Below are 27,127 nucleotides of genomic sequence, written 5' to 3' on the forward strand. Positions count from 1 at the left end.
CGAAGGGGGAGTAGAAGGGAGGGGCTGTGGCCACTGTGCCACCAATTAATATAGTTAATATGCCTGAATACAAACGTAGCCTGCATGTGCCAGCCATATCACATACCCGGCTGTGATCCGCCGCAATTAACCCCTGAGGAGTATGGGATATGGCCGGCACATGCAGGCTACGTTTGTATTCAGTCCCTCCCCTCCTCATCCCCTCTGTTCTCATTGGTGGTGCAGTGGCCACAGTCCCTCCCCTCCTCATCCCCTCTGTTCTCATTGGTGGTGCAGTGGCCACAGTCCCTCCCCTCCTCCTCCTAGTCTGTTCTCATTGGTGGTCAGCGGCAGCAGCACACAGTGAGGAGGGAGGGACTCCCTCCTTTTCTACTGTGCCGGCTCAGGAGAACATGGTGAGTGCCGAGAGCGGCGCATGCCATGTTTCACTGCGATATAAACAAAATCTCCATCGTTGGCCAGATTTATATCGCATATCATCTATATCGCCCACCCCTATGTCCAACGTCCCAACAGTACCAGAGAAACACTAGGCACATAAAAAAAATAGTGCCGGTATTCCAGAGCAGTAAGACGTCAACCTCATGAGTATGGATACTGGCCAGGTAGACAGAAACAGTATCTTGGGGGAGAGTGCAATCATTAGTCTTGCGGAGGGACATAAAGTAGAAAGGGTGCTGCGTTCCAGCAATGAAACCTCTATTAGCGGTGGCAGGAAGTGACCACAACCCTGTTCTGCGGGGGAGTAATAAAGCAGACTCACGGAATGAGCCATGAAGAAGTATGTCCACTACCGAGACATTACTCATGTCTTGAGAGGCAGTGCTGATGGTGTCACAGCATCAACTGTTAGCGCCCATGTCCCACTTGTGACTGAAACAATGTGGTAGGCAAGTGTCATACAAACGAGGAGGCTATGCCAACTGAAGAACACCGCAATAGTGCACACCCGAAGTGAGGGGCTCATCAGCTATAGCATTCGTGCAATTGCAAATGCCTGGTTTGATGAAGGAAGTAATGCAGATGACCATGTCATCAGGAATGAATGAGCATGTCAGCTATAACGTTAAGCGCCAGCAGAAAGACTACAATTGTCAGAGCAATGGCATTCATTGGTAGTGTAAAATTAGTAAAAGGTCCACCTCAGAGTGAAATGTAGATACAATCACCACACCTAGGACCAGAGTGAAGGTTTTATCTGTAGAAGGAGGGACGCGAAAGGAGCTACAGCCTACAAACCAGGGCCGAAACACGTTGTGGAACAGAAGGCGAACTGTTAGAAACCACAGAACCAATACCCAGTGTAAATGCAAGATGTGGGGAAGGGAGCAACATGGGAGCCACCACAGCTATCGGGGCGACTGTAAACCCAGAGACTGAGAAGGGAACAATACAGTAGAAGATAAAAAAGGTTAGGGCTAAGGCAAATTCTCCATCTGAGAATGGGGCCATACAGAAGTAGCCACAAGATCTAGTGGGATTGCAATACTCTACCTGAGGAGGAGGCTATTGAAGCCATAGTATCTACTGCTAGTATCATACTCCACCTGAGGAGGGGGCCATACAGTATAGGCCACAGTATCTAGTGCTAGCACAATATTCCACCAGAGGGGGAGGCAATACAGTAGGAACCATGGTCCCATATCATATTAGACAAGTTAAGTAGTGCTAGCATAAACACTCCACCTGATAAGGAGTAGTGGATAGAGTATTCAGAGTCAGTGCAACACTCGACTCGCTTAATAGTAACCACAATATTCAGTTCTAGGGCCCACGCACTACATAATGAAGATGTGAAGTATGATAACCAACCATGTAAGGTGGTTGGGGTATATAATCCCCACAAGTGTTGAGGGGTAACCCCTTCTGGGAGGACAGAGGCCGCCATTTTGGTGCTCAAAACCAGCACACAAAAATGAAGGTGATAATGCGGAAGTAGCCGCAGTAACCAGTGGTGGCACTCGTATTCCACCAGACGAGGAGTATAGGGCACTAGTATGTACTGTCTCTTGCCACACCCCATCCGTGAAAGAGGAGGAATATGATAGGAGATATAGTATCCGGTGCGGTGGCGTAGTAGTCACAGTATCAAATGTTTGTGCAGTTACTCTACTTGTGGAAGGAGGTAATGCAACAGGATGTACAGTGATGGTAAAGAAACAAAGGACAGCATCTAGTGGTAGTGCAATTACTCCGCCTATGGAAGGGGGTAATGGGACCAGCTGTGCCGTAACCAGTGGTAGTGCAATTACTCCGCCTATGGAAGAGGGTAACGCGACAGGCAAAACAGCATCCAGTGGTAGTGCAATTACTCCACCTATGGAAGGCGGTAATGGAACCGGCTGTAGGGGTAATGCTACAGCAAATACCGTATCCAGTGGCAATGCCACCTAAGGAAGAGGGTAATGCAACAGAGGGTGCGGTATCCAGTGGTACAAACCGGATTCCAAAAAAGTTGGGACACTATACAAATCGTGAATAAAAACTGAATGCAATGATGTGGAGGTGCCAACTTCTAGTATTTTATTCAGAATAAAACATAAATCACGGAACAAAAGTTTAAACTGAGAAAATGTACCATTTTAAGGGAAAAATATGTTGAATCAGAATTTCATGGTGTCAACAAATCCCCAAAAAGTTGGGACAAGGCCATTTTCACCACTGTGTGGCATCTCCCCTTCTTCTTACAACACTCAACAGACGTATGGGGACCGAGGAGACCAGTTTCTCAAGTTTAGAAATAGGAATGCTCTCCCATTCTTGTCTAATACAGGCCTCTAACTGTTCAATCGTTTTGGGCCTTCTTTGTTGCACCTTCCTCTTTATGATGCGCCAAATGTTCTCTATAGGTGAAAGATCTGGACTGCAAACTGGCCATTTCAGTACCCGGATCCTTCTCCTACGCAGCCATTAAAAAATGCAGGGTCTTCCCTGAAAGAGATGACGTCTGGATGGGAGCATATGTTGTTCTAGAACCTGAATATATTTTTCTGCATTGATGGTGCCTTTCCAGACATGCAAGCTGCCCATGCCACACGCACTCATGCAACCCCATACCATCAGAGATGCAGGCTTCTGAACTGAGCGTTGATAACAACTTGGGTTGTCCTTGTCCTCTTTGGTCCGGATGACATGGCGTCCCAGATTTCCAAAAAGAACTTCGAATCGTGACTCGTCTGACCACAGAACAGTCTTCCGTTTTGCCACACTCCATTTTAAATGATCCCTGGCCCAGTGAAAACGCCTGAGCTTGTGGATCTTGCTTAGAAATGGCTTCTTCTTTGCACTGTAGAGTTTCAGCTGGCAACGGCGGATGGCACGGTGGATTGTGTTCACTGACAATGGTTTCTGGAAGTATTCCTGAGCCCATTCTGTGATTTCCTTTACAGTAGCATTCCTGTTTGTGGTGCAGTGTCGTTTAAGGGCCCGGAGATCACGGGCATCCAGTATGGTTTTATGGCCTTGACCCTTACGCACAGAGATTGTTCCAGATTATCTGAATCTTCGGATGATGTTATGCACAGTTGATGATGATAGATGCAAAGTCTTTGCAATTTTTCGCTGGGTAACACCTTTCTGATATTGCTCCACTATCTTTCTGCGCAACATTGTGGGAATTGGTGATCCTCTACCCATCTTGGCTTCTGAAAGACACTGCCACTCTGAGAAGCTCTTTTTATACCCAATCATGTTGCCAATTGACCTAATTGGTGTTAATTGGTCTTCCAGCTCTTTGTTATGCTCAAATTTACTTTTTCCAGCCTCTTATTGCTACTTGTCCCAACTTTTTGGGGATTTGTTGACACCGTGAAATTTTGAATCAACGTATTTTTCCTTTAAAATGATACATTTACTCGGATTAAACGTTTGATCTGTCATCTACGTTCTATTACAAATAAAATATTGATATTTGCCATCTCAACATCATTGCATTCAGTTTTTATTCACAATTTGTTTAGTGTCCCAACTTTTTGGGAATCCGGTTTGTAATTACGTCACCTATAGTGGGGGGGGGGGGGTAATGCGATAGGATGTACGGTATACATTGGTAGTGCAGTTATTCCTTCTATGGAAGGAGGGGTAATGCGACTGGATATACAGTAACCAGTGATAGTGCAAATACTCCGAATGTGGAAGGGAGGGTGGCATGATACAGCGCGTACCACATCCAGTGGATTGAAGGAAAAGTGCGGAAGGAGTGACAGCATGAGGCGGGAGCGCACATGCATCAACTGTAGAAGGGGTTAACTGTTTCAAACCCACGCTCAGCGCTGGCTAGCACCAGGGTTAACAGGGTTTTATTTATTCATTTTTATTTTTAAATCAATAATTTGACATTTGAGGCCCCAGCCTCAAGTGGATGAAGAGGCAGGAAGGGGTTACATTTTTATTATCTACGTATGTGAAGTTTAAAAACCCAGTCACAATAGGTGCCGGCCTCAAAAAGGTGGCAAGCAAGTAAGAGTAAACTTATTATATATATTTTTTTCTTCTCTCGAGGACCATTGGCGGAGCTCAGCAGGCTCCCGAGGGAGGGGAAGGTCTCAGCGTGAAGATTTCGCACCCAGGGGGCAGTTCCCGACCCCAATACACAGTTATGGCCTAGTAGGCCGCAAAGCCAGGGACTTGCGTAGGAGTAAGCCGACCGAAGTACTTCCGGAACGGAAGACGGGACGAACAGCCGTGAGATGGCCGAATTGTGGATGAAGAAGCCTGGGATAGGCATACAGGACGCCCGGTAGTAAGGTGCAGCGAATGTGGGAATGTGACCGCTGGGAAATGCTATCGGCCGGCCTCGGAGGTGAAGGGGGTGGAGGGGCCCACAAAGGAGAAAACCCAGGCCGGAAGGGAATGCAGGCTGAAAGGGAGTACTTTGGTGGAATGGGGGAGGAATAGAGAGGTGGGATGGAAATGACAGGGGAAGGTGGTGGATGGTGGGGATTATACTTACCCTGTGCTCACCATACTCACCCCATCTTCCTCCTCTTCTCTTCACCCCCCCCTTGGGGAACCAGCAGGGTCACCTCCTCAGCCACTAGCACCGAAGTGATAGTTAGGCTGGAGTGGAGGGGGACTGCAGAAATACAGGCGACCTCATGGCTGGCGGGATGCAGGAGAGCTAGGCTGCCCTGGTCCACTTTGCCTTCTTGGGGGAGGTTGGGCGGTGAGGGAAACCGACACCAGCCTTCCTCCCCGGGTAAACAGAGACGCCCGGAGTCTGTTTCCCGTACCTAAAGAGGAATAAAGTAAAATAAGAAAAGAAAACTGTAGCAGTCTTCCTCCTACAGACACTAAGCTAAAACTGATTAGCTCAGTGTCTGCAGGAGGGGTATAGCTGAGAGGAGGAGCTAACACTTTTTTTTGCCTAGTGTCGCCTCCTAGTGGCAGCAGCAGCTATACCCATGGTCTCCTGTGCCCCCCCCCAATGATACGAGCGAGAAATTCCCTTTTTACTACCCTTTTATTTACCTTGTTTCTATAGTATTATTATGGGGATCTATAACTCTCTATCCCCTCTAGTAACCTCACCTTCAAGACACTGCTATTATATAGAAGTAAAATATTTACTGTGATACCTGCCACTTATCACTTATGTTCAAGGAGCCAAACCTACCTTTGTGGTCATGGAAAGAGGTCTAATTGCAGAGAAAACAAACTTTTATCATATATGCAAATAAGGCTTCAAGTGCCCAGTGGGCGGTCCCAACTCAGACAAGTGCTCAGACTCTCCTCAGTAAACCCTGCTCCGTGCCTTCCCCCCTTGGTCTTGATTGACACTTCCACTGTTGCCAGTGCAGAAGAGTGCGACGGGGACAATGCCAAAGCCATCAATCAAGGGGGAGGTGCTGGGCAGGGTTTACTCAGGAGATAGATCAGCTACTATCTTCTCAAGTTATACTGTATTTGACAATACTGTATCATTAAATATATATGGGTTCATTTATTAAACTGGTGTAAAGTAGAACTGGTTTAGTTGCCCATAGCAACCAATCAGAATCCACCTTTCACTTTTGACAAATGGAAAGGTGGAATCTGATGGGTTGCTATGGGCAACTAAGCCAGTTCTACTTTACACAGTTTTTTTAAATGACCCTAATAGTAATAACACTTACCTGTGAATGGATCTGCGCCAGAAGGATTAGAAGAGAAACCTCCAGGGATATAGCGGCCTCCACCTATGAAGAAGGATTAAGCATCATTTGTTTTATAAAGCCACAGAAGTATAGCTATTTTAGGCTTCCTTCACACATGGCGCATGCATTTACCATTTATTTCCGGTGGGGTTTATGTATACTTCAAACAAGCGTATTTTCAGGTGTTACTCTAATATGATTAAGAGAAAAAAAACTCAAAAATGCCATGGAGCATGCAGTGTTTTATTAAAGTTGTCAAAAACGCACAACCGAAACCCAAAAATGCCATGGAAAAATGTTTTGCCTGTAATGAATTTCATAATTCACTACAGACTTTAAAGATAACCTGTCAACTAGACTATGCTGTAGTGACAGACCCACTGATCAGTCCTCAGTATAGTACTGACATGCAGAACCCCTGGGAGATTAGGCTGTCCCTGCCATTCCCTGTCTCCGGTGGATGACTGGCAGGTTAAACTAAATACACAGTAAAGATGGCAACTGTTTGAAACCAGCCTTACTATGGTATCTAAGATTGTCTTGTCATACCGCACCACCAGGACTCTTTCAGGAACATGCAGCTATTCATGATGAGAAGAGACGGTCCATTTATGCTAACTTCTTTCAGAATGGTTGCTCATTGATGTGGATACTACTTTTGATCAACTTAATTCTATACAATTTTTTATGTGCTTTCCCTACATTTCCTCCATTACAGCGGAGTTTCGCATCAACTATAAGATCTTTGCAGTTGTACTTTTCCCATTCCCTTCATATACTCCCCTGTCGGTAATAACAAAATTGTACAAAAAGACAGACGACTGTGTCCCACAAGACCAGCGTCTTCATACCCTGCACTTGTGAGTCACCAGGATACAGTTTGCAAGATCCCCATCCAGTTACTAGGGGTGGTCAAATGCAACATAAAAAGAGCAATGGTATTTACAGTATTTCACTAAAATTTACCAGTGAATGGATCAGCAAACCCAGAATTTGTCGCCGTTATAGTCTGTCCAGCAGTGTTGTCAATAATGAATTTTGCAACTTGATCCAAGAACATAGCGTTCAGATCATTTCTCTGAAGGAAGTTGTGAGCAACCAGCCATGGATCTTCTGTGACATTATATGGCAGTTTGTAGGAAGGCCCAGATTCATTCACATCAATTGTGAACACATAGTCATACTCCTATAGTCAGGGGAAGATACAGATTTTCTTCAGTTTTTCTGACAGTACATGATACCAAATGCCACTGATGAACAAATACTAATGGGGTCATTTATCAAATTGGTGTAAAGTTGAACTGGCTTAGTTGCCCATAGCAACCAATAAGATTCCACCTTTGATTTTCCAAAGAAGCTGCCAAAAATGACAGGTGGAATCTGATTGGTTTCTATGGGCAACTAAACCAGTTGTACTTTACACCAGTTTGATAAATGACCCCATAAATTCCTACGAAGCTATATAGACTATGGAATTAAACAGGTAGTATGGTTTGCAATAACCAGTGTAGACAGATCCAGATGTGCAGTTATGTGCTGTGTAATTAGAGCTCTGGATGTAAGGAACTGTACAACCCAATCAGAAATCCAGTTAAAATTACTTTCTGATGGTTTCTGGAATGAAGAGACTCTACAGAATTCTTAGACTTCTGTGTGTTAGTGTAAGGGCTCATTCACATGACCGCAGGCTGTCTGTGCCTGTATATACAGGCACCGGCTGCATGAATTCCGTATCACGGATGCAGAGCCATTGACCTGAATGGGTCCGTAGTCCTCAAGATATAGCACGGTGCGGAGACATTGATCGGAAGCCCGACAGAAGCACTACGCAGCGCTACTTTGGGATTTTGGGGCCGTTCATTCGCATCACAAAAAATTGGACATGTCCTATTTTTTGCCGTATATTGCGGATCGCAGACCCATTCAAGTTAATAGGATCTGCGTCGCAATACGGGATTCACACGGCTGGTGCCTGTGCATTGCAGACCGAAATTGGTACAGAGCCCACAGTCGTGTCAATGAGCCCTTAACCTGACATAATATCCTGAGAAAATGACTATCAATTTGAATGGAAGTCTATAAGCTGTGCGATTTTCTCCTTTGTATCTATGACATATCAGAAGATCATATTCACTGGATTTTCCATTTAAGTTAGTAACAGTAAATGATGTCTACGTACTTTTCCTTCAAATTGAACCTTTCCAGATGTTTGCTGAGTGGCTCCAGAAGAGCCAACAACATCCCCAATCTTGATCCAACGTCCTTCACTAACACTCCACTGGTAGGCTTCTACTTTGCCATCTTCGTTCACCAGACGTGTCTGTCCATCTTTTGTGCCTATACGTGTAACAGAAAAGAATGGTTTCAATGCTTCCGTGTAATAAAGAAGGAATGACATAAACCACATTAGATATGGATAAAAAGAAGTGCAACCTCACCAGGCAACAGAGCTACATCTGCTATGTACAATATAAGCAGGTGTTGTCCCTACAAGAACACCAGCTTACTGTTGGCATCTTGCCAAGCAGACTGTATATTCTCGTAAGAGCAAATACAACCTATGCATAAACTTCGAAGTAAAAAAAAAATCCCCAGCAATAGATGGAGTTCCCTCTATATATCTCCCATTTCTACAAATACAGTTTCTATTACAACACATTAGCCTATGCAGCTGATTCTCCAAACATAAAGGGGGAGATTTATAAAAATTCAGATTCCACCTTAGTTTTTTTCAAAGCAGCTCTGTATTTACCAGGTTCACTGAGATGCTCTTTTCCGGGAAGATCCTCTATTTTAATGTCTCCCAGGTCACCGGTTTTAGGATCAATAACTGCCTGGGACAGTTCATCTTCAAACGCCTGGATTTCCTCCGCGCTGGCCATGCGTTGCTGGGACTCCGTAAACACCCGGATAATACCATCACTAAAATAACAGATGCAGAGCACATTTAAAATAAGTTTGTACATGTACCAGCAATTTATGCTGCAGGTTTCACACAATGCATATGGTGAAACCCACAGGTAGATTTTGCCACAGATTTGGTGGGGACTTTGCCGTGTGTGGCCATACCTTTAGAAACTGCAATATCACCTGATACTGTTATATTAGTTACATAATAGCATAACAGAAATCATTCATACTCATACTCTGACACTGTTGCCCCCACACATCAGACTCTCTCTACCATCCAAACTTTCAAAAGAACCTGAAAACTAATCAGGAGAGCCTACAACCTGCAATAACACCGATGCCACTATACCAGCGTCTACCCTCACCTTCCCTCTTCTCTTGTAGATTGTAAGCCCACATGGGCAGGGTCCTCTCCCTATCACTTAGTCCATGCTTATTGTACCTGTACTATGTAAACCCCTTTTCATATGTACAATGCCATGGAATTAATGGGGCTTTTAAATAATAAAAGGCATGTATATTTATTAGAAATTGCTGACACATTTGCTCCCAAATCCATCCTTAAAGGGGTTGGCCACTTTCTGCTTACTACTGACCAATGTGTTTGTAAGATGAATATATGGCACTTACTAATGTAGCCTTTGTATTCTACATTATTTTCTATATTTCATAAGGTATGCCCCCTTGTTTGCCAAGTCCTTTGTGCTGTCCACGGGAGGACCCGTTCATAAGATGGCTGATGATGGAGGGTCATGTGACCAGGCAAATCACCTCCATGTGATGTCTCTGCCATTCAAACACTGCACCTGCACTAAACTCCCAACAGAACAAGTGCAGGCGGCAGGCGCAGTGTATATGAACAGAGGAGACATCACATGGAGGCGATTCAGCATGATAAATGCCAACGTATACTACTGTATTTACACACAAGTGAATTTGCCAGCTCCACAGTGATGCTCTTTTCTGGGAAGATCCTCTATTTTAATGTCTCCCAGGTCACCAGTTTTAGGATCAAGACAGTTCATCTTCAAATGCCTGGATTTCTAGGCCTTCTTTTTTCATTTTCCAGTACTGTGTGTACCAGATCTGAACTATACCACTTTCCTGAGTAATTTAGATGATGTGCACTGCACGCATACAGTACCCGCTAACCAATGTTCTGGAATATTCTGTGCCCATCCCAGTGTTGGTATTAAGGGAATAAATACTCCTTACATGTTACTGAGGGTAAGTTCAAAATAAGACATCTTTCGAACATCTTATCTTATCCACCACCTTGGGCGTTGGCTTGCAACGAAAGCTAAAGGCGAATATACATGTGCTGAGGAGCAGCCAATTGTCAGGAAGAGTTCCTTCCCGACAATCGGCTGCTCGTTAAGTGAAGGCCATTTCCATGCAGTGATCCCCTTCCTCATCCTCATACAGCTGCATTGTCTCTGGACAGCAGACCGTTGTTTAGACAGCACAATCTGCCGGCCAGAAACGATCATTTATGTGCCTGCACTAACTACAGGATCACCCGATAAATGAACGCTTTGCTTGTTTATCAGGTGATCGGCAGCACCGTAATCCAGCTTTACTAAGATCTGACCTTTGCTAAGGGCCTGTTTCTTTACTTTATATAACTGCTGCTGTATCTGTCTTTCATCACTGTCTATTATTCATATATTCACTTAACCATTGTTTGAGCCTATTTATTATCCCAGAATCCACAGTAAAACACTGGAACAAAGCCAATACTTTATTATATTGTGCACAGCTTTCTATTCTACAATATCTAAATGACAGGAAGTGATGTAAACTGTAATAAAGTATGGCTGTGCATGCACATCCACCTTACTGCTGTTCCTCTGGTAGACTGAACCTAGGACAAACAATTATAAATGTGCATGCCTCATTAATATTGCACTGGTAGACAACTTGCACGTCACTGAAGACATCCCTAATGTGCATGTACCTCGATCCCACAACAATGTCTTGATTCTCCAAGATACAGCAGCACCACACCGACTGAGCAGGTAGGCGAATTGTCTGAGTACATTCTCCTTTCCTCCAAATTCGCATGGATCTGTCCTCTCCCGTAGTCACAAAATCTAAAAATTATAAAATATACTGTACCGTCACTGTATAGAAAAACAGCATATGTTTTATATTCCTTTTTACATTTAGTCATATTACTTCACCCACGTCTGTCATTTTAATACACCACAGTGCGTTATGTTAGAACATGGCTATAGACTGTAGAGATTGAAGGGGACAGCGAACCAGGAAATGCTTTCCAGAAAATGACAGTGTTGCCCAAAAGCGATCAATACCTTTAATGAATTAAAGGGATTCTATACCTTTTTCTTACTGATGATCTATCCTTTGGATAGGTCATCAGCATCTGATTGGCGGGTATGAATGTACAAATTCAGTGAATGCAGGAGAAGGTGGACCAAAAGGATAAACCGCAGGGGCCTTACCAGAGAGGAAAACGTAACGTACATAAACATTGGGGGAGATTTATCAAAACTAGTGTAAAGGAAAACTGGCTTAGTTGCCATAGCAATCAATCAGATCCCACCTTTCATTTTCCAAAGGAACTGTGAAAAATGATATGTGGAAACCGATTGGTTGCTATGGGCAACTAAGCCAGTTCTACTTAGTATTAGGCTACAGTCACACTACCGTATGAATGGGTCCGCATCCATTAGGCAATTTTGTGGAATTGGTGCGGACCCATTCATTTCAACAGGGGGCGCAAAAAACTAGATTTTTGTACTTACCGTAAAATCTGTTTCTCTTCCGTTGATTGGGGGACACAGGCTTGACCATGGGTATAGCTGCTGCCACTAGGAGGCGACACTAAGAATCTGAAGACGGAGAGTGGATAGCTTCTCCGGGGGCAAGAGTACCTTGGCCTGAAAGGTATTGAGTAACATGCCCAGAAAAGTTAGTAGCTGGGATGGATAAAGACATGACTTTGGCCGGTTCAGGATCCATCCGAAGAGTTCCAGGGTATCCAGGACAATGCGCAGACTGTCCGCCGTTTCCAGGAATGACGGACCCTTTATCAGGATATCGTCCAAATATGGAATCTCTACTATACCCCTGACATGGAGCAGAGCCATGACCGCCACCAGAATCTTCTTAAGGGAGGGCTAAAAACTGGTAGTGAAAAGGACCCACTGCAAACCAAACCAAAGACATTTTTGGTGACTGACGCAAATGGGAACATGGAGGTAAGTGTCCTTGGTACTCCCCTGGTTCCATGAACGCAATGACCGATCTCAGGGACTCCATCCGGAAGCAGCGGAGCCGAAGAAAGCGGTTGAGGGCTTTGAGGTCCAGAATAGGACGGAATGTACCCTCCTCCTGGGGACCACAAAAAGATTGGTGTAGAATGCAGGAACCGAGACGATCACTGCCTGCCGCATTAGAGTGTGGATAGTCTGAAAAAAGCAAGTTATGACGACGACACTGAATTACAGTGAGAGGTCGAGATGATCTTTCTCACCCAGGCATCCGAGACGGGAGCCAGCCAGACATGACGGAACAGATGAAGACAGCCGCCCACCTGATCGGAGGGAGTTGAAAGCTGCACATCATGCAGAGGAGGTCTTAGAAGTATAGGACTTGGAGCCCTGTTGGCGGGGATGTCAGGAAGGGCGAAGTTTGAAGGAAGGCTTGCACTTCTGATAAGGAGTAGACTTGTCGGGGGCTGGAAAACCTCCAAAAAGGGGCAACTAAGAAACCTACGCTTTTTTGACTTGTTGAAACGCGTCCCATTTTGTGGTAAATGAGAGCTCTTACCACCTGTAACGTCAGAAATGATCTCATCCAGGCATGTGCCAGTCTGCTGCCGGTAAAGGGGAGGGCCGTCAAGGGACACTTTGAGGCATTATCTAGAGAGCCAAAGGGTACAGCGAATAGCCACTAAAAGGGCTGAAGAGCGGGCCATTAGTCTGGCCATCTCCAGAGAGGCTTCACAAATATACGAACTGGCAAGGGAAAGTTGCAGGGCAATGTTGGAAAGTTCCTCCGAGGGATCCCCCGAGGAGAGACCCTGAAGTAGTTTGTTTGCCCACTCACCCATAGCTTTGCTCACCCACGTAGAGTCAAAAACGGGGCGCAGTGCCGTGCCCACTGCTTCAAAGGATGATTTTGCAAAAGATTCCAGTTTTTTATCCCTGTGATCAGAGAATGAGGCCCCATCCGCCATAGGCAAAGTGGTATGTTTTGCCAAGCAGGATACTAGAGGGTCGACAATAGGTAAGGACTACCAATTCTTAGCCAAATCCTCCGGAAAAGGATAAAAGGACGTTTAAGCGTTTTGGCAAACGTCTGTCAGGAAAATTACACTCCTTGGAAAGAGAAGAATCAAAATTCTGGTGGTTAGGGAAATATTTGGGCGAGCGACGGGAACGCCTGAAGGAAAAACTGAAGTCGTCTGATGAGGGTGCAGGGTCCTTAACCTGTAAGGTTTCTATAACCGCTGTAATGAGGTTGTCCACCATAGAGGACAGTTTCAAAGACTGGTCCTCAGGAGAGAAAGTCAGTATCTTAAAACTTTCCCTAGGAACATGCCTCTTCCAAGGAGGACACGTCTCTGGGAGGTGGCGGGGAGACAGAAGAAACGGGGGACGCAGACACCCTTCAGAAGTGACCACCTACTTTGGGGCCTGGGATCTGGGCTCGGACAGTGAGCGAGTACCCTGTAGTGACAGGTAGCGGGATGAGGGGGGTAGGTTAGACCCTGTAGGAAGGGGAGACAGAGCTAACCCAGCAGCTTGCCCGGATGTGCCTTGTGCCAGAATCCCGCAGAGGTCCTCCTGAAGCAGGAGGTGGGCTTCCCCCCCCCCAACAGGAGAGTGACAGATGTCTGGCGTGTTCTGCCCCCCTGGTTCCAGCCGGGTCACCACCTTTGGTGTGCAGCCCCTTGGGGAGCTACACTGGAACAGAGGGAACTTAACTTGGGCGGCCATGGTGACCCGCAGGCTGCCAGCATTTGGGAACCTCTGGTCCTCCTTATCTTCTGGAGAGCGGGAACGAACGAGCAGCGGTCTTAAGGACCCCCTGGTCTCCCCTCTCCCGGGTGTGAACGCAGCTAGCTGGAGCTGCCAGTAACCCAAAGAAGAAAAAAAAAAAACGCATGGAGGTCTGCCTCCTACGGATACCAAGCTAAAACTGGACCAGATTGATTTTTGCAAATCTGACATGTGTCACTCTGTGGTGATAACTTTAAAACGGTTTTACTTATCCAAGCCATTCTGAGATTGTTTTCTGATCACAAATTTGAATCAAAATATCTCATTTTTATTTATAAAAACAAAATACCCAAAATTTGGAAAAATTCGCAACTTTCAAAATTTCTATTTCTCTGCTTTTAAAACAGATAGTGATACCTCATATAATAGTTATTACTTTACATTTCCCATATGTCTACTTCAAGTTTGGATCATTTTGTGAATGCCACTTTATTTTTTGGAGGCCGTTAGAAGCAAATCTTGAAATTTTACAGAAAATTTTAAAAATCCACTTTTTAAAAGGACCAGTTCAGGTATGAAGTCACTTGTTAGGCTTACAAAACCACCCAAAAATGTCCCCATTTTAGAAACAACACCCCTCAAGGTATTCAAAACTGATTTCACAAACGTTGTTAACCCTTTAGGTGTTCCACAAGAGTAAATGGAAAATGGAAAAGAAATTTCACTTTTTTTTTGGCAGATCTTCCATTTTAATAATTTTTTTCAGCTAACAAAGCAAGGGTTACCAGCCAAACAAAACAATATTTATTGCCCTGATTCTGTAGTTTACAGAACCACCCCATATGTGGTTGTAAACTGCTGTACGGGCAGACGGCATGGCGAGAAGGAAAGGAACGCCATATGGTTTTTGGAGGGCAGATTTCACTAGTATAATTTTAACTTGCTATGTCACATTTGAAGACCCCCTGATGCACCCCTAGAGTAGAAACTCCAAAAAAAAGTCACCCCATTTTGTAAACTACGGTATAAGGTGGCAGTTTTGTTGGTACTATTTCAGGGTACAGATGATTTTTGGTTGCTCTATATTACACTTTTTGTGAGGCAAGGTAACAATAAAATAGCTGTTTTGGCACAGTTTTTATTTTTTGTTATTTACAACATTCATCTGAAAGGTTAAATCATGCGGTATTTTTATAAAGCAGGTTTTTACGGACGCGGCAATACCAAATATGACAACTTTTTTGGGTTGTTTATTTCAGTTTTACATAATAAAGCATTTAAAAAAAATAAAAAAATTTAGGGTCTCCATATTCTGAGAGCCATACGTTTATTTTTATTTTTTGGGCGACTGTCTTATGTAGGGGCTAATTTTTTTCGGTATGAGATGATGGTTTGATTGGTACTATTTTGGGCTACTTTCACATTGGCGTTTCAGAGTCCGCCTGTGAGATCCGTTTCAAGTAGGGGTGCACCGAAATTTCGGCGGCCGAAAATATCGGCCGAGAATGCACCTAATCTGTTTCTGCCGATATTTTTACATATCGGCCGGAAATAGCGGGGAGGGACTGGGAGGAGGAGCTGGGGGCCGGTGCGTTCACTGTGCTCCGGCCCCCAGCTCCAGTAGTTATAAAATGTTGTACAATTAATAAGCATTCTATTCATTTGGCCCCCCTCTGCAGTATTACATTCAATACAGCCACATCCTACTCACAGGGCTGTGCTGGCCGGCCGGGCAGAGGAGCGGCAGCGTCACGACTGACGTCACATGCCTGCGCCGCCTCCTTCATTCAGAAAGTAGGCCGGGCACATGACGTCAGTTGTGACGCTGCCGCTCCTCTGCCCGGCCGGCCAGCATTAAGATGACAGCCCTGTGAGTATGATGTGCCTGTATTGAATGTAATACTGCAGAGGGGGGCCAAATGAATAGAATGCTTATTAATTGTACAACATTTTATAACTACCGGAGCACAGTGATCGCACCGGCCCCCAGCTCCTCCTCCCAGTCCCTCCCCGCTATTTTCTATTAATCTATTAATTGTACAATGGGGGCTGTGGATGGCACTGTTATGGGGTGGGTGGGGGTCTGTGGATGGCACTGTTATGGTGTGGGTGGGGGTCTGTGGATGGCACTGTTATGGGGTGGGTGGGGGTCTGTGGATGGCACTGTTATGAGGTGGGGGGGTCTGTGGATGGCACTGTTATGGGGTGGGTGGGGGTCTGTGGATGGCACTGTTATGGGGTGGGTGGGGGTCTGTGGATGGCACTGTTATGGGGTGGGTGGGGGTCTGTGGATGGCACTGTTATGGGGTGGGTGGGGGTCTGTGGATGGCACTGTTATGGGGGGGGTGGGGGTCTGTGGATGGCACTGTTATGCGGGGGGGGGGTCTGTGGATGGCACTGTTATGGGGTGGGGGGGGGGTCTGTGGATGGCACTGTTATGAGGTGGGGGGGGGGGGTCTGTGGATGGCACTGTTATGAGGTGGGGGGGGGGTCTGTGGATGGCACTGTTATGAGGTGGGGGTGTCTGTGGATGGCACTGTTATGGGGTGGGGGGTCTTTTAAAAGTATTTGGGCAAAAAGGCAGTTTCGGTTTCGGTTTCAGTCAAGGGGTATCCAGAATTTTCGGTTTCGGTTTCGGACCAGAATTTTCATTTCGGTGCACCCCTAGTTTCAAGACTCTCACAAGCGGCCCCAAAAGGATCAGTTTAGCCCCAATGCATTCTGAATGGATGCAGATCGATTCAGAATGCATCAGTTTGGCTCCATTCCGCCTCCATTCTGCTCTGGAGGCGGAAACCAAAATACTGCTTGCAGCGTTTTGGTGTCCGCCTGGCGGTGCGGACCCGAACGGATCCATCCTGACTTACAATTTAAGTCAATGGGGACGGATCCGTTTACATTGACACAATATTGGTGCAATTGTAAACGGATCTGTCCCCCATTGACTTTCAATGAAAGTCAGGAGTCCTTATTAATATACCATCGGATCGGAGTTTTCTCCAATCCGATGGTATATTTTAACTTGAAGCGTCCCCATCACCATGGGAATGACTATGTTAGAATATACCATCGGATTTGAGTTAAATCGTGAAAACTCAGATCCGACAGTATATTCTAACACAGAGGCGTTCCCATAGTGATGGGGACGCTTCAAGTTAGAATATACTAAGAACTGTGTACATAACTGCCCCCTGCTGCCTGGCAGCACCCGATCTCTTACAGGGGGCTGTGATCTGCACAATTAACCCCTCAGGTGCCGCACCTGAGGGGTTAATTGTGCAGACCTCAGCCCGCTGATCAGGTGCTGCCAGGCAGCAGGGGCCAGAGCCCCCTCCCTCCCCAGTATTAAAAGCATTGGTGGCCAGTGCGCCGCCGCCCCCCTCCCTCCCCAGTATTAAAAGCATTGGTGGCCAGTGCGCCGCCGCCCCCCTCCCTCCCCAGTATTAAAAGCATTGGTGGCCAGTGCGCCGCCGCCCCCCTCCCTCCCCAGTATTAAAAGCATTGGTGGCCAGTGCGCCGCCGCCCCCCTCCCTCCCCAGTATTAAAAGCATTGGTGGCCAGTGCGCCTCCCCCCCCCCCCCTCCTCCCTCCCTAGTATTAAAAGCATTGGTGGCAGTGGCCACAGGCTAACAAACACCCCCCCCCCCCCCCCATCATTGGTGGCAGCGGAGCGGCATTTCCGATCGGAGTCCCAATTTAATCGCTGGGGCTCGGATCGGTTACCATGGCAGCCAGGACTCTACTGCAGTCCTGGCTGCCATGGTTACTTAGCTTATACTTACATGCGCTGTCTGTGGCTGGCCGGCGCTCCTCCTACTGGTAAGTGACAGGTCTGTGCGGCGCATCGCGATAAAAAAAAATCATATGCACCCTAAGGCTACTTTCACACCTGCACTAGGTGCGGATCCGTCTGGTATCTGCACAGACAGATCCGCACCTATAAATGCAAACAATGGTATCCGTTCAGTGCGGATCCGTCTGCATAACAGTGAAAACTCAGATCTGTTATGCAGATTTATAGGTGCGGATCCGTCTGTGGATATACCAGACGGATCCGCACCTAGTGCAGGTGTGAAAGTAGCCTTAGGGTGCATATGACTTTTTGATCGCTTGGTATTACACTATTTGTGATGTAAGGTGACAAAAAAAAAAAAAAAAAGGCTTTTTTTGACACTATGTTTTTATTTTTTTTACGGTGTTCATCTAAAGGGTTAGGTCATGTGATATTTTTATAGAGCAGGTCGTTCCGGACGTAGCAATACCCAATATGTATACTTTTTGTTATTTATTTAAGTTTTACACAATAAAAGCATTTTTTAAACAAACAAAAAATCATGTTTTAATGTCTCCATATTCTGAGAGCCATAGTTTTTTTTTATTTTTTGGGAGATTGTCTTAGGTAGGGTATCATTTTTGCAGGATTTAGATGACGGTTTGATAGGTATAATTTGGGGTGCATATGACTTTTTGTGATGTAAGGTGACAAAATGGCTTTTTGACACAGTTGATATTTTTTATTAATTTTTTTTCTACATTTTACACACTAAAAGCATTTTTGAAACAAAAAAAAAAATCGTGTTTTTGTGTCTCCATAGTCAGAGCCATAGTTTTTTTTTGTTGTTGTTTTTTTTGTTTCAAAAATGCTTTTATTGTGTTAAATGTAAAACAGCGATGTCTGTGGATACAGCAGAGGCTTGGCTACCAGCGACTGCCGGACCCCTGCAGTGATCAGGCGGGCGCAGCTCCTGCACCCGCCCGATCAGCCCACCATGCATTTACGGCAGAATGAGTCCTGGCAATGCATCCCCCGCCGTACATGCACGGCATTTTGCGTTAAGGGGTTAAACTACAACTGCAGCATCTTTTACTGTGTAAAGTATCTACAGTCTAGACTTTACAATATCTGTTAACACATCTAGATATTTCCTACCTTGAGAATTTGGAAATAGACATATGCTATATATGTAATTGGTATGGCCATAGTAGATCTGCAGGCACTCTCCGGTAATAAGCCATCTCCTTACACTGGCATCATTGGAACAAGAGAGAAATTCAGCCTCGGTCAAGGCTGCCAGCCCTCGAACACAATCTTCATGCCCTACAAATCAAAAATGATGTTATTCTCTATAATCCATTATGCTTTTTGATGTAAGATCTCATCACTTATTACAGAAACATTACAGAATTTCTCTCCACATAAAACTGATAGGAAATTCTATGGTCATAAACTTCAATGCATCAGATCACTGGATTTTAGGGGCATACTGGAGAATGTAGTCCCTTACCACTAGCTCCTGGCTACAGCACTACAGGCACAAGCAATTCAGGGTGAAAGCGCCATGGAGCTGTTATAGGGCTCCAGGGAACAGCATTTGTGTACAGTGTACCAGATTACTACTAGATATCCATTTGTAAACTATGGCAAATACAATTCCTATAGGGTGTTGCTTTATCAGGAGGCATATACTGAAGGGTAACCAGGCTCTTTAGAAGATGTTACAATGTCAAAATGTTGTCTCTCCGTTTTGGTTCCTTTTAATACATTTTAGAGAAAATAAAGATTGAAGCTAACAATAATAAAAATTTGCAACATGTCCAAAACTTAATGTTTCAATTCCTTACTCCGAGGCCTTATTCTATTCACAGGTCTGTGTTTTTTGGGCAGTGATTGGGAGTCAAAACCAGAATTGGATCCTCCACAGGCATAAGGTATAAGAGAAAGATCAGACTGACCACCGACTGTGTGAATGAGGCCTAAGGAACAATGTTTTCTTCAATTTAGCTGTAGGAGACCTTCAATTTTGCTGGACGAATTGTATTAATTTTTTTTCCCCCCATGAAGCATTGAGGGTTCATATGCTGTATAAAATAACTTATTTTTAAGGGGGAAAGAAAAAAAATCTGCAATTTTAACTTGAATTTTGTGGGATTTATTTTACAGCATTCAAAGTGTGGTATAAATAACATGATAACTATATTCTGTAGTTTATTACAATTAAGATGATGGCAAGTCGGCTGAAGGGGAAAGGCTTGCTTTAACTCTTCATATCGTAGGCTGGGTAGCAACTAGAGATATGGGACTGGTCTTGTGTGAAACATGACAATCTAAGCTCAGAATCACAGCATTATCTCCTCAGAAATAGCGGTTAGAAATTGGGTCAGGAGTGAAAGCAGCTAAAACCCGCTATTACTTGCAGCTTCTATCACTCCAACCTGAATTCTAACAGCTATATCTCCCGATGTAGAGGCGATGATGCTGTGTTTTAGACGGTCAGAAGACTTATTCCTCATAAATACGAGACAACCATCAAGAACTGACAAGTTAGCAACACATACATGTGTGATTTTTTTTAAGCTTGTATATTTCACTTACCTACAAAGGTCCTCTCACATCGACCTGCCTTCCACAGCTTGATGGACCTGTCAGCTGAGCCAGTCAGCATCAGGCCCTGCTCTGGCAAGATTTTCACTGCCCAAACAGCAGCAGTGTGGCCCTACAAAAAGAACTGAAACTGAGCTTTCATTGGTCAATATGGACAACAATGTCAGTTATTCTGTAAGGAACTTTAAGTGGCCCTAGAAAAAGTATTAAAAGTGGCCCCGAAAGGCCGGGTCACACGTAGCATATTGTGGCACATTATACCACCTCAACAGAGCCAAATACCAGAGTCCATCACAAAATACTGTCAGCAGCACAAAATACATCCCCAAAAACTTCCAGTGGCCAGCCGTGAGCAAGGCTCAGGCGGCCCCCTGGGCATCGGCCCACCGGGAAATTTCCCTGCAAGGTCTATGGACTTGTGAGAAATCGCGTTATGGATTGCGCTACCAAGGACCATAACGGAATTTAGAATCCATAACGCGATTCTTCGATAACCCGAACCCGAACTTTAAACACAAGTTTGCTCAAACACTACTGTTAACCACAGTTTTAATTTTAAATTTTTGCTTTCTGCCATCCGAGAGCTATATGAGATGGCAAAGGAAGCCCCCATCTGTCTAACCACTATTGAACATGACACCTAAAACTGTCAGAATCAGAGTTATCGGTGGTGCTAGCTGCAGCGGGTAGGTATCGCCCATATAACACATCCAATGCATGCAGTGTATCGAGAGCACTCAGCATCTGAGCCTAGACCATACACTCCCTTCTGATTTCCAGCGTACACATATGGCAGAGAACGGGAAGGGGTTAAAATGGTACACTGAAGATTGCTGCATTGTAGGGATCAGCAACCTCCAGGAACTCCAGCTGTAGTGAAACTACGACTCCCAGCATGCATACTTGCTGAGCTGCTCTTTTAACTCCCATAGAAGTGAATGAAGCACGATGGGATTTGTAGTTCCAGGACAGCTGGAGTGCCTGGAGGTTTCTGATCCCTGTGTTTAGAAAAGATGAGTGAAACCAAAGATTGTTGTCACTGCAGTTCACAAGACAAGTGCAGCATAAAAAGGAACAAATTTACTATTAATGTCTAAAATCAAGACCATGAAAAAAAAATGGGCCAGATTTATAGCAGTAAAAGATGCTGGATGATAAATCTAGCGCACTTTTAAACCGTCTACTAGGCTTGAGCGAATCAAGATTCGGATCAAACACAGTCGATTCGTTCAAACACTTCGTTTTAATTCTGCCGGAAGACCTGTCTTTGTACAGCATTAAAATGTATTGCCTGTGTGTATGTAAACTTAGTTTCACCCGAAGTCGCGCAAAACTTCGGTGAATTCAGTATTCATTTCTGCATCTTTAAAAACATTTAAAATTAGGAATCTGAAGCTGCAGAAATAAATACCGAATTAATTTGCCAAAGTCTCACACGACAGAGACAGCATTAAAATCGAAGTGTTTGACCGAAACAACTTTGAATTGATGATCCGAGGCTTGATTCGCTCAACAATTACTGTCTACACAAAGTTTTTGCCACCTATTAGTTGGCTTACTTTGCATTCAAATTTTGTTGCAAAATTCTGGCGCAATGTCTCCTCCTAACTTACATGCCTTGTCGGATGCAGCAGAAAAAAAAAGTGTCTAAAACTCTTTGTGAAGCTGGCGCAAGGCATGTGCACTGGCTCATTTGTGACAGGAAATCTGCCAATGTATGCCTAAGACAGAAGAATGAGCTCTAATAGATCAAAGAGACTGGAGAAACTTCTTCAATCAATACAACCTATAAGGGCTCTCTCACACAAGCGGATGTTGGGCGTGTCATCCGCTGCGTGAAAGAGAGCCAAGCCCCGCTCCGGACAGCAGAGACACGGAGCAGTAACATGATGGATAATGCTCCGTGCCGCTCTGTGACCTTTTTACTACAAATCAGATTTCAATTGATATAGCTTCCATTTCTAGATCTCACCTGTAAGGTCATCATGCACTTCTCATTCAGCCACACTTTTCCAGTTGTATCCCATGATCCGCTTAGCAGGGTGCCAAACTTTCCAGACGAAAGACTGCATACTGGACATAAAAAACAGTAGATATCAGACAATATATTTGGATATAGATATATATGTAGATATTTACCCAACCCAAGATATGTGTACATTTTATCATCTATGGAAGTTTTTAACTCTGTGACCCCCACCGATCTTGAAAATGAGGGGCACACAGAGCTGGTTTGGTGCTGTGCCCCCTTTTAAGTTTTCCCTGCATACTGGCAGTCCCCTCTGCAGGGAGGTGCAGCAATCAGGGCTACAGGTGGCGACTAAAATGGTTGCCAATGCGACTTAGAATTGCAAAATGGCGACAAGACTATGTAGTATGGTATCGAAATGTAATCAAAATGTGGGTATCGTGACAACACTACCTAAGACATATCCTAATTATATGTATTTTAAATTTGGCGACAACATTTTTTATTTGGCTCCTAAATTTTTCCAGATGAATATACTGCTTCGGGTACGAAAATACTACAGGAATTAGACCGCCAGGGAGGTTAACCATGTAAAGGAGTGACACCTACCTGTGTTCTTGTGGCCTTTCAGAACATACAGAGGGTCTGCGCTGTTAAGACTGAATACACAAATGTTGTGGTCGTTTCCGCCGGTGGCAATCAGTCCTCGTGGATAGGCATCGCTTGGTGGGATGTAGCATACGCAGGACACAAAGTTGGAGTGTCCCTTCATACGATTCAACTCAATGAAACCTCTGCTGGGACTAAAAATGTACAATATCTATTAGTTAATCCTCAAGCTCATATTTAGGGTGGTCACATATGGCCATTACATACAGCACACAATAAATAGAATTCAAAGAGGTTCAACCCTATGTATTCAGACACACGGGTAGGGTTGATACTTCTGATTAAAAGAATACCTATCTTCTGAAAATCGGTTGTAGCATTCCTGAGGAAATATACATTTTTTCTGCAAATGAGAGCTTTGGTGCACTGAGGGGCAAGGCCTAGCTCTGCTGTGCACTTCAGCTCCTCAACTTTCTGATGCTCGGGGCACTAAAGCCCTCACTTGCATAAAAAAATAAAAGTCTTTACCCACAACCAATTTTCACAAGACAGGTACCATTTCAATCAGCAGGATCAACCCTACAGGAAGCATGCCTGGTCTACTAGGGTTGATCTGGCTGACAGATGCCCTTTAAGCACAACTCTTATGTAGGGATATATGATGTAGTCAGCATGGGTCATTGGACATGAAGTCACACAATACATGTGCGAAACTTTGAAGCTGGCCCAAGGCACATTCACTGTCAGCTTGTACAGTGGTCTACTTCATTATGCTAGCAATTTGGGGATCCGCAAAAGACGGATCCCGGCTAAGAGCCTGCCACTGTTTTCTTTTCTTGTTACAAATGAAACTAAATAAAAAATTTAAAAAAATTAGTAAATAGTATAGTACCCAAAAATGTGCAAACTAATAAAATATACAAGTATTTATCCCATATGGTGAACGCCATGATACATCAAAATGGCTGAATTGCCCTTTGCTGGTTGCTTCGCCTTCCCAAAAACTTTATTAAAAAATGATCATTACAGTGAGGGGGCTACAGTCACCGCGCGGGGGACATACATACAGTGAGGGGGCTAGTGTCACCGCGCGGGGGACATACATACAGTGAGGGGGCTAGTGTCACCGCGCGGGGGACATACATACAGTGAGGGGCTAGTGTCACCGCGCGGGGACATACATACAGTGAGGGGGCTAGTGTCACCGCGCGGGGGACATACATACAGTGAGGGGGCTAGTGTCACCGCGCGGGGGACATACATACAGTGAGGGGGCTAGTGTCACCGCGCGGGGGACATACATACAGTGAGGGGGCTAGTGTCACCGCGCGGGGGACATACATACAGTGAGGGGGCTAGTGTCACCGCGCGGGGGACATACATACAGTGAGGGGGCTAGTGTCACCGCGCGGGGGACATACATACAGTGAGGGGGCTAGTGTCACCGCGCGGGGGGACATACATACAGTGAGGGGCTAGTGTCACCGCGCGGGGGACATACATACAGTGAGGGGGCTAGTGTCACCGCGCGGGGGACATACATACAGTGAGGGGGCTAGTGTCACCGCGCGGGGGACATACATACAGTGAGGGGGCTAGTGTCACCGCGCGGGGGACATACATACAGTGAGGGGGCTAGTGTCACCGCGCGGGGGACATACATACAGTGAGGGGGCTAGTGTCACCGCGCGGGGGACATACATACAGTGAGGGGGCTAGTGTCACCGCGCGGGGGACATACATACAGTGAGGGGGCTAGTGTCACCGCGCGGGGGACATACATACAGTGAGGGGGCTAGTGTCACCGCGCGGGGGGACATACATACAGTGAGGGGGCTTAGTGTCACCGCGCGGGGGACATACATACAGTGAGGGGGCTAGTGTCACCGCGCGGGGACATACATACAGTGAGGGGGCTAGTGTCACCGCGCGGGGGACATACATACAGTGAGGGGGCTAGTGTCACCGCGCGGGGGACATACATACAGTGAGGGGGCTAGTGTCACCGCGCGGGGACATACATACAGTGAGGGGGCTAGTGTCACCGCGCGGGGGACATACATACAGTGAGGGGGCTAGTTGTCACCGCGCGGGGGACATACATACAGTGAGGGGGCTAGTGTCACCGCGCGGGGGACATACATACAGTGAGGGGGCTAGTGTCACCGCGCGGGGGACATACATACAGTGAGGGGGCTAGTGTCACCGCGCGGGGGACATACATACAGTGAGGGGGCTAGTGTCACCGCGCGGGGGACATACATACAGTGAGGGGGCTACAGTCACCGCGCGGGGGACATACATACAGTGAGGGGGCTACAGTCACCGCGCGGGGGACATACATACAGTGAGGGGGCTACAGTCACCGCGCGGGGGACATACATACAGTGAGGGGGCTACAGTCACCGCGCGGGGGACATACATACAGTGAGGGGGCTACAGTCACCGCGCGGGGGACATACATACAGTGAGGGGGCTACAGTCACCGCGCGGGGGACATACATACAGTGAGGGGGCTACAGTCACCGCGCGGGGGACATACATACAGTGAGGGGGCTACAGTCACCGCGCGGGGGACATACATACAGTGAGGGGGCTACAGTCACCGCGCGGGGGACATACATACAGTGAGGGGGCTACAGTCACCGCGCGGGGGACATACATACAGTGAGGGGGCTACAGTCACCGCGCGGGGGACATACATACAGTGAGGGGGCTACAGTCACCGCGCGGGGGACATACATACAGTGAGGGGGCTACAGTCACCGCGCGGGGGACATACATACAGTGAGGGGGCTACAGTCACCGCGCGGGGGACATACATACAGGGAGGGGGGCTACAGTCACCGCGCGGGGGACATACATACAGTGAGGGGGCTACAGTCACCGCGCGGGGGACATACATACAGTGAGGGGGCTACAGTCACCGCGCAGGGGACATACATACAGTGAGGGGGCTACAGTCACCGCGCGGGGGACATACATACAGTGAGGGGCTAGTACACCGAGGGGGACATACAGTGAGGGGCTAGTACACCGAGGGGGACATACAGTGAGGGGCTAGTACACCGAGGGGGACATACAGTGAGGGGCTAGTACACCGAGGGGGACATACAGTGAGGGGCTAGTACACCGAGGGGGACATACAGTGAGGGGCTAGTACACCGAGGGGGACATACAGTGAGGGGCTACACCGAGGGGGACATACAGTGAGGGGCTACACCGAGGGGGACATACAGTGAGGGGCTACACCGAGGGGGACATACAGTGAGGGGCTACACCGAGGGGGACATACAGTGAGGGGCTACACCGAGGGGGACATACAGTGAGGGGCTACACCGAGGGGGACATACAGTGAGGGGCTACACCGAGGGGGACATACAGTGAGGGGCTACACCGAGGGGGACATACAGTGAGGGGCTACACCGAGGGGGACATACAGTGAGGGGCTACACCGAGGGGGACATACAGTGAGGGGCTACACCGAGGGGGACATACAGTGAGGGGCTACACTTTGAGGTATATACAGTGAGGGGCTACACTTTGAGGTATATACAGTACTATTACACACAACGAACACAGTAGTCCGCATAGGCAGTGGTGTAAAAGAGAAGAGTATCAGTCATTGCCGTGTTGAGCCATCACCATGGTTTCCTGGTGGGGTAACGGCAGAACTGGTCCCAGATGACAGGACCGGCCACTTCTCCCCCGGGGTCTCTCACCTGTCCGGCACCCAAAGGCGAGCGCTCCTGTCACGTGAGACGGACACGAAACCCTCACCTGGCGACAGGGGGCATTCGACCACCCCACGTACATCCAGTTCGTGTCCGGGGACCGAGCAGCGCAGCCGGTAACACTCGGCCTCCGCCATGACACAGCAACAGCCGCACACAGTACGGAAATGATGCGGCGGAGCACAAAACCGGAGGCACCAACGGAAGTGACGGCAAAGACACTGCCCTCCTGGTGGGGGGTGGGGGCAGCAGGTGGCGGTGTCCACTCTCTAGTAATGGGTAGCCTGGCATGGCGCTCACTTCAGGGGGGCTCCAGTGTGATGCTAAGTGCCCGGGCGCATACCGCAGCGATCAGGTCGGGAGGGCGTCTTCTAGGTGTGTGGGTCCATGACGTTGGCTGCCATACACTCCCTATCAGA

General features: G+C 46.6%; 1 protein-coding gene across 2 annotated transcripts in view; it reads right to left on the reverse strand.

Annotated features, from left to right (window-relative positions):
* Positions 1-26,905, reverse strand: part of PLAA (phospholipase A2 activating protein) — a 42,769-nt gene extending 15,864 nt beyond the window's left edge. The window contains exons 1-10 of one of the 2 annotated variants that reach the window (XM_044271799.1): positions 26,755-26,905; positions 22,975-23,168; positions 22,369-22,469; positions 20,388-20,508; positions 18,945-19,112; positions 11,002-11,137; positions 8,887-9,056; positions 8,314-8,471; positions 7,101-7,320; positions 6,114-6,176 (exon numbers count right to left, since the gene is read on the reverse strand). In XM_044271799.1, coding sequence (XP_044127734.1) covers positions 6,114-6,176; positions 7,101-7,320; positions 8,314-8,471; positions 8,887-9,056; positions 11,002-11,137; positions 18,945-19,112; positions 20,388-20,508; positions 22,369-22,469; positions 22,975-23,168; positions 26,755-26,771 — 1,348 coding nt within the window. In that variant the 5' untranslated portion in view covers positions 26,772-26,905. Of the gene's footprint in view, positions 1-6,113; positions 6,177-7,100; positions 7,321-8,313; positions 8,472-8,886; positions 9,057-11,001; positions 11,138-18,944; positions 19,113-20,387; positions 20,509-22,368; positions 22,470-22,974; positions 23,169-26,696 lie in introns of both variants that reach the window. The other variant, XM_044271808.1, reaches the window with a different exon arrangement.
* Positions 26,906-27,127: the final 222 nt, after the last annotated feature.

Source organism: Bufo gargarizans, chromosome 1 (assembly GCF_014858855.1).
Source record: "Bufo gargarizans isolate SCDJY-AF-19 chromosome 1, ASM1485885v1, whole genome shotgun sequence".
Classification (NCBI taxonomy): Eukaryota; Metazoa; Chordata; class Amphibia; order Anura; family Bufonidae; genus Bufo; species Bufo gargarizans.